The 19656-nt window shown below is 42.3% G+C and overlaps 1 protein-coding gene across 1 annotated transcript in view; it reads right to left on the minus strand.

The window, feature by feature from the left end:
- Positions 1-19656, minus strand: part of odad2 (outer dynein arm docking complex subunit 2) — a 73508-nt gene that overhangs the window by 23540 nt on the left and 30312 nt on the right. Inside the window, exons 11-17 of the mRNA XM_023999533.2 lie at positions 17037-17183; positions 16403-16612; positions 15137-15370; positions 14821-14931; positions 14516-14670; positions 8597-8839; positions 4777-4891 (exon numbers count right to left, since the gene is read on the minus strand). Coding sequence (XP_023855301.1) covers positions 4777-4891; positions 8597-8839; positions 14516-14670; positions 14821-14931; positions 15137-15370; positions 16403-16612; positions 17037-17183 — 1215 coding nt within the window. The remainder of the gene's footprint in view (positions 1-4776; positions 4892-8596; positions 8840-14515; positions 14671-14820; positions 14932-15136; positions 15371-16402; positions 16613-17036; positions 17184-19656) is intronic.

A 19656-nucleotide genomic window follows, 5' to 3' on the forward strand; every position in this document is an offset into this window, starting at 1 on the left:
ATGACCTCTCCATGTAGGTTACACTGTTCAGAACACAGGACAAAAACATGGTGTCGGAATCAGTGTGCGGAGGAACTGAAGGAGTCGGTGTGTTTCCCCGACCATGCAGGCCAGGCTGGCACCGTAGACACTGGTTTAAGTGCATGGCACCAGTGGGCTAGCTGGTACCACAGGACTCTCAGCCACTTATGGGGCTGTGCCGTCCAAGCTCTCTGAGGAACCACAGCGGAAGAGAGTGGGCACATACGCAGCCTTCAATGAAGCTTGGCAGATCGGGCCTCTTTTAAAATCACAACTCAACATAATCGGCACCAAAAGGAGGTATATATCAAGGTGGCATACACAGCCACTGCCAGCCTTTCTCCAGCAATATGAAAATAGTAAACCAAGATTATGGAAAGCGTATAATTAGAGATGGCTGAGTGCAAATCATCACAACGCATGCTCCATTTCCATATCCATCAACATTATATCTCCATCTAGGACATTGAGGATTTAATATAGCTTGTTTCTTCGTTTTTTTGTACGTAGACATTATTGTCTAGGTAATGAATCATAACCCCCTCCCTTTGGGGGTTGTGTGTGGTTGTGCCAGGCCAAGGGCTCCACTTGTAAAAGAGATTTGCATCTCAATGGGACTCACCTCGTTAAATAAAAGATAAATACAATAATAACTGCCCGGTTAACCACACTCACACTAGCCTCAATGTGAGTGGCCTATTCAACGAGGGACAGGAGTGCAGGCATATCCAACCAAAGCAGTGACAATGGGACACTACCACAGCAGGTATCGTGGCTGTGCACACTGCACAGTGAGGAGTGTTGAATGCAACCTTCTAGCTCTGACAGGCCAGGGCTCAGAGAGCAAGACGGGACACGGTGGTGTGTCTCTCTCTGCTCCCCTCAGATGTGGTGCCAGAGGGGCAGTGTGTGCCCGGAGCTGACCCCCCGCTCCGCTTCTACACAGCACAGAGAGCACACAGCACAGGAAGCCTTTCCTCAGGAATACTGATGATGCCGCGACTCACCAGCGACAGAGGAAGCGCTTCTCAAGTCACCAGCTGCGGCGGCGGACTAGTGAGGATCCCTTTCATGGCCTGGACAGAACCCCAGATCCCTGAAAACCGCAGCATTATAAAGCTACACACGTAAGGCCCCGGCCATCCTGCTGTCCCTTTTTCCCGAAGATGAAATGAAATAGAAAACACATTATCTGGTCGGTGTGCGTGATTTGGCCTAGTCTGAGGGAGGGGGAAAGGAAGCCGGCCCAAGTGGCGCAGCAGAGTAGTTTGCCCTGACCCTCTCCAGCAAGCAAGCAATCAGGCTCCTACGTCCATAGGCTACTATGTAAACGGGAAATAAACCAGGTATCGCAAGTTGCCCGTGTCCAGGCAATTTAATAATGCACTTCATTACATGAGCAGCAGGGCAGGTTACCTCCTTGATCGAGGGAACAACGCTAATTGACTGATTCACTGCAAAGCCCCTGCTGACTGCAATAATGACTGGGGCTTTACTCATAGAGGGAGCTGGCCAGGCAGTCCAGGTAGTCCAGGCAGTCCAGGCAGTCCAGGAAGGCCAGGCAGGCCGGTACAAGTGGGGCGTACTGTTCTTGTATGTGTCTGTATATGCCTGAGTAGGAGTAGAGGTAAGGACTGGAGCATCCAGCAGCTGCACTTACACCCTGATCCTCTCATAAATCCACTGTGGAGCTGCTAACTAAAACCACATGGGTCTTTTATCTATATAACTACTACTGCATCGAGCAGTATCAGGTTCCCCTCGCTCGCAAAACCAACGCACTATTTAGCTTTCGTCATTGCCCCTGTGTCAGAAATCAACCAAAGAGCATGTTCATGTATTCACTACAAAAATTGGCACCGTAAAGTCCAGACAAACATGGTCAAACTTTGTTAGTGTTCAAGCTGCAGCCGGTCGGTACTCCTCTTCCATATGGTTGCCATAGATCATTTTTGTCACAATTTTGGTCCGGAAAAATTCCTTGTAGCGAGTGAAAAGCTCCCTTCACCCGGACTGAGACTGAGACACCTGCCTGAGCTGGGCCCAATGTATCTGTTTAAACGTCAACAGATTGTCTAACTGACAAGCTGTTTACGTTCATCTTGGCTATAATCTAATAGAACAACGTTACATTTGTATTTTGGAAAAATGATACAACGGCCCTGGGAATCAAACCCACTGACAGAAATATTAGGGGGATTTAGATAGCTATACTTCAGCCGCTCTATATGAACGCAATAGACTGTGAGTCCCATATGGCACCCTATTTCCTACATAGTGCACTACTTTTGACTAGATCCCTATGGGCCGTCTGGTCAAAAGTAGTGCACTATATAGGGAATAGGGTGCAATTTGGAATTCAGACAGCATATGAATGCTATACAGCAGGCCCTATGCCATGAGGACTGGACAGTAGAAGTATGTACCCCAGCCTTTATGTGCAGAATGGGGTCACAGGAGTCACAGCCTGTCTGTCTGGCACCCTGCTCGTAAGAAGAAGCTGCTGCTGGTTGTATGACTCTGTAACTCAGAGCATGTTGAGGATTTTCAACAGAGGAGTCAGAACAGGATATTACTCCTCCAAGTCTCTCCCTGCATGCCTGCCTGCCAGCTGCCTGTTTCCCAGTTCACCAGTTCACCAACAGAGAGCAGCGTGTTCTGCTTTGTATTAGAGGAGGGTTCATGTAAGCCTCTAGTGACACAACGTCACCCCTGCAGCAACCTCTCGACACCAGATTGTCGAGAGAGGCTTAAGGAGGCTGACCTTCATGATGATATAAACAGGCTTCTGAACAGTGTGAGAAAGGGATTCAACCAAGATAAACATGATGAACATATTACAACCAAGATAAACATGATGAACGTATCACAACCAAGATAAACATGATGAACGTATTACAACCATGATATAAACATGATGAACATATTACAACCATGATAAACATTAATGAACATATTACAACCATGTGATAAACATGATGAACATATACAACAATGATAAACATTAATGAACATATTACAACCATGATAAACATGATGAACGTATCACAACCATGATATAAACATGATGAACATATTACAACCATGATATAAACATGATGAACATATTACAACCAAGATATAAACATGATGAACATATTAACCAAGATATAAACATGATGAACATATTACAACAAGATATAAACATGATGAACATATTACAACCATGATAAACATGATGAACATATTACAACCAAGATATAAACTGATGAACATATTACAACCATGATAAACATATGAGCATATTACAACCAAGATATAAACATGATGAACATATTACAACCATGATATAAACATGATGAACATATTACAACCATGATATAAACATGATGAACATATTACAACCAAGATATAAACATGATGAACATATTACAACCAAGATATAAATGATGAACATATTACAACCATGATAAACATGATGAACATATTACAACCAAATATAAACATGATGAACATATTACAACCATGATAAACATAATGAGCATATTACAACCAAGATATAAACATGATGAACATCTACAAACCATGATGAACATACTACAACCATGATATAAACATGATGAACATATTACAACCAAGAATAAACATAATGAACATATTACAACCATGATAAACATAATGAACATATTACAACCATGATAAACATGATGAACATATTAAACCAAATATAAACATGATGAACATATACAACCATGATATAAACATGATGAACATATTACAACCAAGATATAAACATGATGAACATACTACAACCAAGATATAAACATGATGAACATATTACAACCATGATAAACATGATGAACATATTACAAACCATGATAAACATAATGAACATATTACAACCATGATAAACATAATGAACATATTACAACCAAGATATAAACATGATGAACATACTACAACCATGATATAACATGATGAACATATTACAAACCATGATAAACATGATGACAATTACAACCAAGATAACATGATGAACATATTACAAACCAAGATAAACATGATGAACATATCAACCATGATAAACATGATGAACGTATCACAACCAAGATAAACATGATGAACGTATCACAACCATGATAAACATGATGAACATATTACAACCATGATAAACATGATGAACATATTACAACCAAGATATAAACATGATGAACATATTACAACCATGATAAACATGATGAACATATTACAACCATGATATAAACATGATGAACATATTACAACCATGATAAACATGATGAAACATATTATAACCATGATAAACATGATGAACATATTACAACCATGATATAAACATGATGAACATACTACAACCATGATAAACATAATGAACATATTACAACCATGATATAAACATGATGAACATATTACAACCATGATATAAACATGAATGAACATACTACAACCCATGATATAAACATGAACATATTACAACCATGATAAACATGATGAACATATTACAACCAAGATATAAACATGATGAACATACTACAACCATGATATAAACATGATGAACATACTACAACCATGATATAAACATGATGAACATACACATATAAACCTGTAATAGAACATGATAACTTTTACGCAAAAGTTGAGACTTAATGTTATTTACAACGTTATAATGTAATTTGTTTTACATGTTGTTAAGCAGTGTTGCCATTAGAGAATAATTAAATAATTAAAACAAATGCCATTTTCTTAGGTGTACTGTACCTTTGCATTTTCAATGCATGGACAAATGGCCCATGCAGCACTGGCCTGGACATCTGGGTTTGGGTTTTTCAACAAGGACCAGAGCAGACGCACTCCATCCAGACGGTCAATGATCCTGTAGGAGAAGAGCGAAGAAAGAGAGAAAGAGAAAGAGAAAGAGAGATAAAGAGAAAGAGAAAGAGAGAGCGGTAGAGCGGTAGAGAGAGGATTAAGAGAGAGAGAGAGAGAGAGAGAGAGAGAGAGAGAGAGAGAGAGAGAGAGAGATAAAGAAAGATAATAGAGTGATAAATGTGTTTTACAACCCTGTTAGTGAGCATTTCTCCTTTGCCAAAATAATCTATCCACCTGACAGGTGTGCTATATCAAGAAGCTGATTAAACAGCATGATCATAACACAGGTGCACCTTGTGCTGGGGGACAATAAAAGGCCACAAAAATTATGCTGTTGCCAGAAAATGTCATGTTAATTTATCTACTGTAAGAATTTGGCTGTATGTCCAACTGGCCTCACAACCGCAGACAACATGTAACAACGACAGCCCAGGACCTCCACATCTGGCTTCTTTACCTGAGGGATCGTCTGAGACCAGCCATCCGGACAGCTGATGAAACTGTGGGTTTGCACAACCAAAGAATTTCTCAACAAACTGTCAGAAACCGTCTCAGGGAAGCTCATATGCATGCTTGTCATCCTCACCAGGGTACTGACCTGACTGCAGTTCGGTGTCGTAACTGACTTCAGTGGGCAAATGCTCACCTTCGATGGCAACTGGCACGCTGGAGAAGTGTGCTCTTCACGGATGAATCCCGGTTTCAACTGTAGCGGCAGATGGCGTTGTGTGGGCGAGTGGTTTGCTGATGTCAATGTTGTAAACAGAGTGCCCCATTGGTGGCGGTGGGGTTATGGTATGGGCAGGTAGAGATACAGTGATGAGATCCTGAGGCCCATTGAGATCCTGAGGCCATCACCTAATTTTTCAACATGATAATGCACAGCCCCATGTCGCAAGGATCTGTACACAATTCCTGGAAGCTGATAATGTCTCAGCTCTTGAATTGACCTGCGTACACACCAGACATGTCACCCATTGAGCATGTTTGGGATGCTCTGGATCGACGTGTACGACAGCGTGTTCCAGTTCCCGCCAATATCCAGCAACTTCGCACAGCCATTTTAGAGGAGTGGGACAACATTCCACAGGCCACAATCAACAGCCTGATCAACTCTATGTGAAGGAGATTTGTCACGCTGTAGGAGACAAATGGTGCTCACACCAGATACTGACTGATTTTCTGATCCACGCCCCTACTTTTTTTTTGAAGGTATCTGTGACCAAAAGATGCAAATCTGTATTTCCAGTCATGTGAAATCCATAGATCAGGGCCTTCAATTGACTGATTTCCTTATATGAACTGTAACTCAGTAAAATCTTTGAATTTGTTGTATGATGCGTGTATATTTTTGTTCAGTGTATATACTTTCACAGTCAAGAGGAGCATTTGAGTGCTCGTCTTTCTCAGAGCTCTGGCTGGGCCATACAGTAGAATTAGTTTGTCCAGGCCCTGAATACCCATCACAGGGCAAAATCAAAGGGTTCTGCATGGGTTTTCAATGGCAAACCAACCTTCACCAGTCCCATTCTGTTTCCACCACAGCTCTAAAAACTCACTCTCAGTCTGGTCTGGTCTGGTAAAGTGGATCTCCATGAGAAATCACTGAGTGCCTATGTGACGGTAGGCCATAGGTTAACTTAAATCAAGGTAAAGTGAGAGGTCTATATAGATATTTATATATAGAACCAAAACAACATTATACTGTACGGTGGGTGGGTAGTCTGGGGATACCTCTTTCCAAATCAAACAGAGCCAGTAGACAGGTCTCTCTATATTTCATGGCGTCCGAGTTGAAGTTTACTTAAGCATAAGCCGTATTTCATGCTGCGTACATGACTGTAGTCAAGGCTGTAGTCAGGGTCTGGGAACCCAAAGAATTACACCACAATGTGCCCGTTGTCTGGTATAAATAACATGTAACGTTTTTCCCATGTGTGCTTCCACCAACAAGGCCGACATTGAATGCTGTCATAATTACTTAAACACTCCCTAATCACGGTATCTCCGTGACTGGCAATGAGCGAGCACTCATCAAGAGAAGTCCCCTGCGCCATCTGTCTTCCGTTTGCACATAAATCAGTCTGGGGGATCATATCGTAAGATTCCAGTCAGAGGGGCCTCCTAAATCCAGCCCAACAACAAACTAAACTTCATATCGAGCGCCAGAAAAGTTCTGTCCTCACAAGAGCAGGTATGAAACACGTTAGCATGAAGGAGACAACTGACAGTTGGATGAGGGATGGAAACAAGGAGACCACAAAGCCTTAAGGCATTTGCAAAACGTGTGTTCTTTCTTGTAAATTACAGAAAGTACTAGGCAGGATTGTAATGTGATATTTTCCCATATTTTGTCTATGATATCATTAACCACACAGTGCAATAGCTTAGAATAAAAATATGCTTATTTTCAAAAGGACTTTAAAACAAATAGGTAGGCGTAGATCATCGATTAGCTAGTTTTGAAAAGTTACAACTATGGCCAGGACTTTTTCCTGGCCATGTGGCCTGGACCAGGAAAACAAAGCTAAACAAAGCCAATAACTGACATGGATTTTGCAATGAATTTGAAGCACCATGTAGAGTTTGGAGCAGCACAGACATACATCACCCTGTAGTCCAGTCAGTCAGTGAGTGACAATAGCAGGCCTGGTCAGGTCCTTAATCTGAGAACCAGCTCTGACCAAACGTGGTCTGGAGCAGGAAACAATCAAATGTGAGCTATGTTAATTGCTCGGCAAACTACTGTACACACAGGTCCTCAAAATAATTCACCCTGCCACAAGACATACAGAAAGCACTTGTGGAAATAACGACTTTCTGTCCACAACTAAGTGTAAATGCTAAAAAAATGACAAGGCCTAAATATACATTCCATGAGAAAACATGGCCCTGAATGAATGGGTTCAGATGTAACATTCTGCCTGGGCGAATGGAGAAGTTAGGCTAGCTAGCCTAATTGCTGAAATGGCCTTATTTCTTCAAAACAACAGTTCTGCAACTTGTATTGCACCACTGTGGTTATGCTTATCTACACCATATTACTTATTCTTACAATGGCATTAATGGCTAGCCTAACAAAACATACTCAGACGTAAAGTTATTTATTTGTGTCCAGTGTTAACTAAGTAGGGGTCTTGTAGTCTGTAACAGCCTTGTAATAGCAATGCGATTCAAATGGGACTATATTGTATGCAGTGTTTCGGAGCATTGAAGCCAAATAAGCAACACATACTGTAGTTAGCAGGACTGGACTGTAGCTATGTGTTCACTGTTGATGTTTTTCCAGCCACGAGGGCTTGGACGGCTGAAGGTATGCTACTCTGACCAGTTCAGCAACATTAATGACCGCAGACGTACAGTAAAACTGTGGGACGCGCCACCACAACCATATTTATCGCAGCAGGTACAATAAACAAGGCTTTTAAAACTGTCACTCCGCTGAAGACGAACATTAAACCTACCTGGTGAGGATGAAAGATTAAGATCATAGCCTGACATTATCACCAGGACACCCGTCTGTTATCAACATTATTCGGACCAATTACGATGATGAACGACCGCTAATGATAGAGGTTATGAACCATTTTGAAGAGCTTTAGAGATGGCAATAAATGGGTCAGACATCAAATAAAGCATCACCACTGTTGATCATCTGAACGGAGTTGGTGATTCACGCCACAACATTAAATATATCTCTATGACTTACGTCATATTCTCAAGCTCGGTGGCGCAGGCTCCCACAGCCTTGGTGACGTTGACCAGCAGGGCCTGGTTGGTTCCCGTCAGCAGGTTGACCAGGGGCTGGATGCCTCCACACTTCCTGATGGTGGCCCTGTTGGCAGGTTTCTGGGCCCCCTCGCCCAGGGCGCCGACCACGTTCACCAGCACCTCCTCAGGCTGGTCTGTCAGCAGACCCACCAGGGTCTCCAAGGCCTTGTAATCCTGGAACCTGGGGAAAGGCACAGCACCAGGGTCAATCAACCAATCACTTTATTCAACCCAATCACTTCCATCTTTTTTTATAGCCTTATATGTTATATGCAGCTTTGGACATACTGTAAGTTTAGGGGCTTCAAAAATAGGACATAATTCTGAATCATAATCAATATCCTGTAGATGTTTCAATGTGTGTGGAGCAAGTCAAAATGTCTTGGTTTGGCCAGGTGACAGTGTGATAATATAGAGATTGATATATTTCAGGAATGGAGTTATATTTGGGAACGGATGTATTTTTTCAGCACAAATCACTTGACCCAGTAACAACAGGACGGTTTTCCCACGACTGCTCAAAGGCCTCTCCACACATGTACTTTGCATGACCGAGGTTCACTGTGGCTTGGACTAGTTCACTCCCTGTTTTACTGTGATTTCACTTTGTTTGCCAGAACTACCGAGTGGGTAAACGACAGTAAACATTTAAGAGGGATATAATGTGGTTGCAGAAAGCCTCAACAAACCTCTGATGTACGGTTAAGTTCTAGGACTGTTTTCCCTCACAGTTATGGTTGCTGGCAACACAGTCTGTAGGCTATTGTAGAAAGTGTCCAAGGTCATTTGGTTTTGGTCATGATCCACCGAAACATATTCTTGCAAGCAAAACAGTAATGAACGGAGCGGCTGCCAAAGCAAACTTTTAGTGAATTTAGCGTAGAACAACGATGCTATTCATACGGCCACCATTGAAGTTGCATCTGCATGGTGCTCCTACAGCAGAATTTAGTGATGGGGGATATTATTTATACAGATATTACAGATATTATTTTGGACAATATTATATCGATACTTTGACTCCGGGTATGGATTTGATACTAGGTAGCGTTAGCTAGCGCTAGTTGGCTGTACATGCGCCAGAACTCGGTATTTTTCATCCTATAGCTTGTCCATCTTTTGTAAAATAGTGAGCCAACATGTTTATAGGACTTTTATGTCCATGACTGATCAAAACAAATGTTATCATGCTCTCTCTTGTCTCTCTCCAGCAGACAGCTGGAGCAGTGAGCAATATGTTTGGAACATCAAAGCGCAATAAAATCGCAGTATCGAATCACAATACATATAGAATTGTCATATAGAATTGTCTCAGCCACCCGAGCCACGGCCTGTTCACCCCGCTACCATCAAGAAGGCGAAGACAGGACAGGTACATCAAAACTGGGACCGAGAGATTGAAAACAGCTTCTATCTCCAGGTCATCAGACTGTTAAACAGTCAACACTAGCCGGCCTCCACCCAGTACTCTGCTTAGTCACTGTTACTAGCCGGCTACCACCCAGTACTCTACCCTGTACCTTAGAGACTGCTGCCCAAGAGTCATTGAACACTGGTCACTTTAATAATGTTAACATACTGTTTTACACAATTTATATGTTTATAATGTATTCTAGTCATGGCTCATCCTATATAACTACTGCTGTACACACCTTATCTATTCATATACTGTCCATACTGTCTATACACACCATATATATATATATATATTTATTTATTTACATTCCAGATTCTAAAATTGCTCATCTTTATGAATTTTTTTGTGTACATTTTGGATTATGTGTGTATGGTCATTGGATTGCTAGACATTTCTGCATTATTGGAGCTAGAAACATAAGCATTTCTCTGCACCTGCGATAACATCTGTAAAACTGTGTACCAGACCAATAAATGTTGATTTGATAGAATCGCAATACATATCGTATCGGCTCTTAAGCATTATGATAATATCGTATTGTGAGGTCCCTGGAAATTCCCAGACCTAGAATTCCCTTGTAATTGCACAAATAACTTTTGATAAATGGACAGCAAGTCATGCCTATTTTTGTTCAGCCAATTCCAGCTCGTGTAATAAAGATGGCAGAAGTAACACAAAGCTGGCTGAATCAGCTCCTCGTACAAACAGTAGGCTCAATACAAGTGGAAGCATCATTAAGGCCTATCAAAAGGCACAGGGACCAAAGAGAGGCTTCTGTGTAGCAGTTCTATGACGAATTGTGTTGCTCTTTTTCTAAACACATCTGTTACAGTAACACATTCATTCACATTGGTGGTGCAAAGAAATTGAATGCTGCCTGTCTGTCCTTTTATACCACAGCCAGTTCGTTTTTAAGAAGGGGCTCTGTGTGAAAGAGTCATTTCAAGGACTACGGGAAAGGAAGAGAGCCTCGAAGACGTTCAATGGGAATCATAAAGGGCCTGGGAGACTTTCAGAAGGATACATTCTACTGCCCAACGTTGAACAGAAAAACGAACTCACTTCAAAATGAAGGAGAGTGAACTGCTGCCTAAATAGGCCTAGAGGTCGGGTGAGCAAAGTTCTGTAGATAGAAACGGGAGGTAAGAAAGAAGTATCATTATGATACATAATGATGGTGTTCTGCTCATCATAGACTCTGGAAGAGAGGTAAGAGAAGGAGGACTGGACGGATAGTCAGTAATTGTAACTGAACCATACAATCTTGACCTCAAACATTATTGCGTTGGCAAATACAGTCCGAGTCTTGGCGAGGACCACTTTCCATTGCAAAGTTATTCCCTCACTTGTTTGTTACAGGGCTTAGTTTTTACACAGCTTTTGTGTGTGTGCATAACACTTCCGTATATACGGTTCAAGGGGACACGTATCAATGCACCTATAAATCTGCTTTTAAATCTGCACAAAACAGTACAAAACGTTCCTAGTGCGAGACAAGAGGTTTGAGAGGCCTTTTTATTAAGGCCTTTCATACATACATAGGCTCCATATTGCAGGTCTTAGGAAAATGTCAATCTCTCCGCATTTAGCCGATGTACACCTTTAAAACAAACACACTTAAGTTATGAAGATAATTATATTATTTTGCCATCAATGATCTCTTATGTTGATGCATCATTAATCAGGAAAATAGCTAACACATGCATCTTCTTCTGGGCTTTAGGGGAGGTCTCCCTCTCGCCCCACATATCTCAGTCCTGCATCCCACACGTCCCTACTGTACAGTACAGCCATGCCATGTTAAAGATCACTCACACGAAAGCACGCTGTCTGCTATTGGCCACAAGGGCTGTTTGAGTTGTTCATTTACTACTTGGGAATACAAAAAAAAGCTCAACTCCCTCTCATTACTGTTTCTGTCAAATATATTCTAAAACGATTTTCGTCTCGAAACACCACTCGGCCCATGATTGATTCTGAAATGAACACAACGGCCCTTAACAACTCTCGACAAAAAAACTCTATTACCGTTTGCAGCCGTTCCTTTTTGACAGTAATGGCTTGGTCATGTGATTCCAAACCTGCGTCTTGACATTTTTACATGTTATTCAAATAACCCTGGGAGAGTAAAAAAAACAAAAAAAACAGATCCACTCGCAAATGTAAGTGTGGATTAACCAGTCAGTGCTCTACTCTTCATAATGCTGGTTTCCTCTCCGGCCTTCCTGGGGAACCCACGGCCAAACTTCTAACTTCATTCACACCAACCGCCCGAGCCGTCCAAAAAACTAAACACAAACACTACACAGGAAGGTAACCGTTAAATGAAACATTGTAGTGGGTGATACGGCCCTTTGGGTCGCTCTCTCTCACTGACTGGATTCCTTAGTTATTTATCACATTCCCCTTAATGAGTGTGAGGGTTTGATGCTTGCCAATGAAGGGTCAACCAATTGCGGTTTTACATGTGATTATCAGTATCATTATTCATTATTATTATGGACCTTTCTTGCATAGCAACAGTGTTATGAGTAAGTACGCTGAGACAAGCGGCCTGTAATGGGAGCAAGTGCACAGGGTGCCACATTACTCATTGCCAGTGTAGTTCATTTGTTTTATCGCCGTGCCAGGCTGAACTCTAAAGGGCTCCCAATCTCTGCCATTTTTGTGTTATTTCATATGCATCAGAACTGGACTGAATATGAAGGCTTGTTAAGTAGCCAGAGGACTGAAAGGCAGTCTGAAAGGTTCACTTTGTAACTTGAACTCTCTCCTGTATGAATTCTTTAGTCTTTATAACTAAATATGTTGTTATCCAACACTCCTCGTTCTATGCAAACAGAACATATGCTTTTGTTTATGACAATAACCACTGGTCTGGTTGTCCATCATGAACTTGGCACCAGAGATAGTAATCTATATCCACCTGTTTTAAAGAGAGCGTTATTGGCATGCTTCTATAATGGGATCATTGCTTAATTGACTGTGGCAACAGGCACTTGTTTCCAGTTGGGAAGACTTAACTTAGACTCTAAATGTAGGATATCATTCTGTCAGTTATGAAATATGAAGTGGAGAGAGACCGGTGTGAGTGCTACTGGGACATTTTACTATTATTTTTAAAATTCCTCTGCAATTTTCAGTCCTACAGAGTTTTTGAGTCAGATGCTAGACATTTCCACATTATCTTAATTCATCATATAAAACCATATAAAACTCCAAAAGCTTCTTTTATCGTAAAAACGTATTTAAAAAAAGCTACGTTTCTGAAAATAAGCCTTGAATTTATTAAGAGGTTACCATGGTATAAATTAATGCATATGGCTTGCATTGTCCCCTGAGTCACTCTGACAAATAAAAGAAATACAGCAACAACAAAACAAGTCATGGGAGTACCTTTAGCAACCATTGAGAGCTGCCAGGGCACGATTTTCAGGCATTATTAATTTTTGAGGGAAAATTACTGATAAAAAAAATCCTCCCATGCAAAATAAAGCCAGCCAGGAAAGATTCCAGAAAGTGTGACTGTTGAGGGGAACTAAATGACAATGAAATAAATGTGGGTATGCAGTAACATGACAAATGATTTAAGAGTCTGTCAGCTTACATTTCCAACATTATGGAGGAGTCATTTGAGGCAGCTTTCTCTCAGTCCGCTTGCCCATGTTCATTACTAATGGGAGGAGAGCTGCTTTAGACACCAAAGGGTGTCTATAAAACCAACTCTTTACTTCATCTTTTGTTAACAGTAGAAAATCTCACATTCCTCCTGCTAACAGTCACATAAAAGATCAACGCTAATAGAATCTGTGTATCTGCAAAACTTAACATTTTGTCCAAATAATCACTTCGGCCAGACGAGACGAAGGACGAGACGTGACAACTTTTGGGAGTGGAAAAAGTGAGACTCACATATGAACACATGAGAGGTCTCGTAAAAATGCCACGTGATTGCAGCATATCGACCCTCATCCCAACCGCTATCACTAGGATTTCCATTGGAACGTACTGTAGACCCATCTCCCCGTACTTTAAAGTTAGCTCTCTAAATTCCCATCAGACTCATGACACTAAGTTTGCAAACATATTATCTGAGTATTACGAGCACCTATGGCTGCCTATACATGCTAAGTGGACATCAGTCAAAACAAAAATGTACCTCTGTGTGGGTAATTTGTCAAAGTCAGGGCCAGGCTAATTTTATAGTAATTACACCAACCTACCAATGACATAAGACATGACCCACTCTAAAGTACTCCGCCCCCTCACCCCCCCACTACAGTAAATATGGGATCACGACCAGCAACACACAGTTCACCTGTGGTGCTGGTCAGGCTCCAGTCTGAGTGGGGCTGTAGTGATAATGAGGGTTAATAATAATGGGAAGGAGAGAAGGAGGGAGGGATGCCTGAATGGAGGGAGAGGGAGGGGTAACGTTACTTAGCCACATTCTCCATGCTGATGGAGCACTTCCAGATGGCCCCGGTGGTGGCAGCCAGGAGCTGTTTGTTGTCTGCCTGGCTCAGCAGAGTCACCAGGGGCTGCAGGCCCTCGCACTGACGCACCAGGTCACGGGTACGCTTGTCTTCTGCACACTGAGACAGACAGACAAACATTGCTAGACATATTTTGGGATGCTTCTTGCTCTAATGCTTATGCATTGTCCACATTCCCAGCCTCAATTTATTCTTGTTTGTTTATGACGGACTGAAAACATTCTTAACATGAGTCATAACCATGGTTACCTTGAAGATGGCACTGGCGCAGTGCATCTGTAGCTCGTGGTTGTCACAGTTGAGGTTTTTCACCAAGTCCTCGATCATACCCTCTGTCTGGATGGCAATCCTGTAACTCCTCTGGAAATGAACGTTCAGGGAAAACAGTCAATGACAGTGTTTTGGTTTGCAATGATGAATCACTAGGTGGTCCTCTTCAGGGTGGCACTCCATACCTTAATCTGCTACACATGCTGCCCACTAAACCATAGGTATACCCCAAATGGCACCCTATTCCCTATATAGGGCACTTCTTTTGGCCAGCGGCTCATAGTGAGCCCCTCACCTCGGAGGCACACTCCTGCAGGGTTCCCACGACAGGGATCAGCATGTTCTCGTGGGGAGACTTGAGCAGGCGAGCCAGCAGAGGGATGCCCCCGGCCTTGCGGATGGCCTCTTTGTTCCTGGTGCTCTTACTGCAGCTCCAGAGGGCCAGGGCCCCGCAGCGAGCCACCTCCACGTCCTTTTCCTGCTCCTCTGTCAGGGCCGCCGAGTCAGGCACGCAGTCTAGTAACTCCACCTGGGAACACACACACACAGAGAACACACACTCAACGATCCAGTGTGCATCAAATAAAATATCTATCAGACATTGCGAGAGTGAATGTGAAAACCACAGGAAATGCTGTAATGATAGCTGTGGTTTCCATTGAAGCAATGTATTAAATGGGATTAGCAAAGTTGTTGGCCATGATTAGGTGCATAATTAAATCATATTACTATGTGGGCTGACAGAATAAAAAAACAGAGATTCAGAATGTGGAAAAATAGCAGGTCGGCGTGTTGATGTTACAGTTTTGAAATCCCAGAGTGACCCTTTATGACCGTCAGTCTGTGTGTCAGGGCTGTGTTAAAGCCATAGTTCCTGCACGGCCACTGAGACAGAGCAGGCAAAGCTATTACACATGTTATGCAGTTCAAAGGTGGTCTCAGTCTGAAGTTCAGCGTGAAATTAATCTCTCCACTGCAATGACTGCAATGAGCACATCCGATTTGGTGCTTGAGGATAAATATACAAGGCCCACAGGCTTTAATCACAGGTCGCTCTGTCAATAAACATCAACTCAGATCCAAGGATGTCAAAGGACATTCTATCCGTTTCCCCCCCAATGACTTTGATGTTTTGTAACATAAAACTAGGGGAAAGGTGGGTGAGGGTGGCATGTATCAGGGAACCCAGTGTATGGAAACTGGAGGTACTTAGAAGAGCCAGTGCTGTGAAGAGCTGTGTGTTGCTGTGCTGGGATGTGTTCTGTAGAGGGGAGCCATGATTTGACTATATTGGACTATATTGTCTAAGTTTCTGCTTTGCTATAGCATGTGACTCCAAATTGGCTCTGTAGTGGGTCAGTTAGAGCGTGCTGCTGGGAACATCAGCAGGGCTGTGGGTTCATTTCCCGCACGGGTTCCATTCCCATATATTTATGTGTCACTGTCAATGTTTTGGATCAAAGCGTCTGTCTAAATAACATTAGCATTATGTTCCCTTGTGCAAGGCTATGCGCTGCTGTGCTACAGTACAGTGCAGTATATATCTTCCCACTAGACTCACCAGTCTCTTGATCCCTCCGTGCTGTCTGACTGTCCTCCTGGCCCGTCTGAACTTGGCCACGTTGGCGATGGTCTCTGCGGCCAGGTATTTAAGGTCCTTGTCTGGGGAGTCCAAGATCTTCACCATGGTCTGCAGGCCCCCCAGGTCAGCGATGGCCCGGCGGATCTGAGAGTTACGGCTGATCTCCTTCAGAATCTTCAGAGAGCCAATCTAAACCATGCACGAAGACGGTTAAGTCCACAAAGTACATCTCGCTAAATCTCCTTAGCGGGTAAAAAAACGTTGGCTTGTATGAAGAAAAACTGCAAAGCCAATGTCAACAACATGGGCTAAACAGCCGTCACCAAGAGCACAAATAAAGAGGATTAGGTAAACCCCCAAAATGTGACCCCTAAAAATAGACAGCAGTTTCTAAACAGTCTCAATATAAAGGCATGCTGTATAAAAAGCGCCCACACATCTCATTAGGTCTATAGGAGTCAAATTGCTACCCTGTGTCTTTAAAGTACCTCCCGTCAGTACTCTGGGTATCTGAAACACTAGGCTGGCACACACAGCACAGGGGCAACTATGTTCCCCCCCAAGGGCATCCAAGTCCGCTTGGCAGGGAGCAGGGACTGGGAGGGCTACTCACTTTGCATTTGATTTCTTCTGTATCCAGCAAGTTAATGAGGACTTCAAGGCCACCTACATCCCGGATGGCCAGTTGGCACGTCTCCTGGGCTAAATTAAAGTCCCTCATGGAGCACAGAGCAATCACAGTGGCCGTCTGGTTGCCTCCCTGAAATAAGAATGAAAACACAGCAGCAACGAATAAATGAATAAAACGGCAGAGAAAATAATTAAAGAGACATTTAGAAAAACGAGGACACAGTGTCTCCCCTCCTTCCCTCTACTGATATCTCTCTTTAACCATGCCTGCTGGGGTTATTTTGTGACAGTTAACACCAGTGGAGAGAAATGATTTGATATGGAATGGCACTGACTCGGACTACTAAGATGCCTGTGGCCAGAAACCATAGACAATGACCTAAGTTAAAGAAAAAATAGAAAAATTTGCATTGAAATGTTGATTGAACATAATAATGAGTAAGCATTTCAAAAGACTCTGTTATGACAGTTTCTATACACACAAAATAACTCAAAGCTCGTTTCTACCCAATTAGCTACTTAGTAACTACTACTAAGCAAACAAGTGGGTTGGGAGTAAAAAAAAACATATCTTCTTTGATTTCACTTCAAGTGCCTCAATATATAGGGAGAGGATATTGAGCCAATTTGGAATTATTGCTTCTTAAGTGCAACGTGTGCAAAACAATGTAAAGATGTAAAACAGGTGACTGGGGTCATTCACTGACCTATATAATGATAGGTGATTGGGTTGACAGTGTTGGAAACATAACCAAACAATTTAGTTGAGATTGAGTGTGGCATTACATGCATAAAGAACGAAGTTGGCGGAAGGTAGATACAACAATTGCAATTCTCAGATACTTAGTCTGTATTGTGTCTTCTTCCTGCAGTGTACCTTCTGTTGATGTGAAATATACTGAATAAAATACAAACGCAACATGTAAAGCGTTGATCAGATGTTTCATTAGCTGATCACAGAAATGTTCCATACACACAAAAAGCTTATTTCTCCAAAATGTTGCGTACACATTTGTTTACATCCTTGTTAGTGAGCATTTCTCCTTTGCCAATATAATCCATCCACCTGACAGGTGTGGCATATCAATAAGCTGATTAAACAGCATGATCATTACACAGTTGCACCTTGTGCTGGGGACAATAAAAGGCCACTCTGAAATGTTTTGTCACACAACACGATGCCACAAGTTTTGAGAGGGTGTGCAATTGCCATGGTGACTTGTAGGAATGTCCACCAGAGCTGTTGCCAAAGAATTTAATTTTCATTTCTCTATTATAAGCCGCATCCAACGTTGTTAGAGAATTGCACAACCAGCCTCACAACCACAGACCACGTGTAACCACGCTAGCCCAGGACCTCCACATCCGGCTTCTTGACCTGCGGGATCATCTGAGACCAGCCACCCGGACAGCTGATGAAACTGAGGAGTATTGCTGTCTGTAATAAAGCCCTTTTGTGGTGAAAAACTCATTCTGATTGGCTGGGCCTGGCTCCCAAGTGGGTGGGCGTACGGCTGCACCCCTGCCTAGTCATGTGAAATCCATAGATCAGGGCATAATAAATTGATTTCACTTGACTGATTTCCTTATATGAACTGTAACTCAGTAAAATCATTGAAATTGTTGCATGTCGCGTTTATATTTTTGTTCAGTATAGTTTAGACAGAACAAAACCCTCTAATTCCAGATTGAAACAACAGTTCCTCGCAGTAGGTAGAAAATACAGCAGTAAGCTGGATGTGTTACACGACTTTGAAATGTGACATGGCATCCTAAAGTCAAAATCTCCTGGCAAGTGAACAATCCAAATCTTGTTGTTTCATTTTTTTTCTTTCTGTTCTTCTTTTAAATGAACCACAGATAGGCGTGGAGATCAGTGAGTTCTTAGGGCACTACTGCAAGCTGCTTTATTAGTTGCACACTTCACAAACATCTCCGACTCAGGACCATCCCAGACAGATTACTCTACCCACGCAGAGGAGACTCAAATCTCTTATGTAATGAACGTACTAACGTGAGATAGAAGAGCTATTTAAAGGGGAAAAAACGACTATGGATAACAGTATGTTCTACGCAGTTCATGTTAAGGGAGTACAGTTAAATCACTGTATCTGGGTGAACCGTGATATGAAGGAGTTCCCAAAAAGAGGTAGCCTGAAACACTGTTGTGAGCGGGATAATGGACACATGTGTTCCCCATATTATGACTTTGGCCTAAATGTGAACCTTTTGTCTATTAACAGCAGTGGATCTACTGCTTATATAGTCTCCACCACCCCTTCTCACTCTTCAAAGGATTCAGTGGGGCTAGGATCATACCTTGTAAAAACAAAACGCTATGTTTAGAACTGATAGCAGAGAGAAAATATCATATGCTTCCAGTTTTGTTAGCTTTGGTCTAGAAGTATTGTAGACATTCTTTAAAACATTGACAACATCTGACAATCTGTTAAGATGGATGTCTCTGACTCCCATCCAGCTAGCATGATAGGGGCAGATGTGCAGGCAGAGGGGGCAGACAGAATACAACTGAACAACTGTCTGTTAAATGGCACACTATTCCCTATACAGTACACTACCCTATGGGCCCTGGTCAAAAGTAG

This window comes from Salvelinus sp. IW2-2015, linkage group LG14 (genome assembly GCF_002910315.2).
Source record: "Salvelinus sp. IW2-2015 linkage group LG14, ASM291031v2, whole genome shotgun sequence".
Taxonomy (NCBI): Eukaryota; Metazoa; Chordata; class Actinopteri; order Salmoniformes; family Salmonidae; genus Salvelinus; species Salvelinus sp. IW2-2015.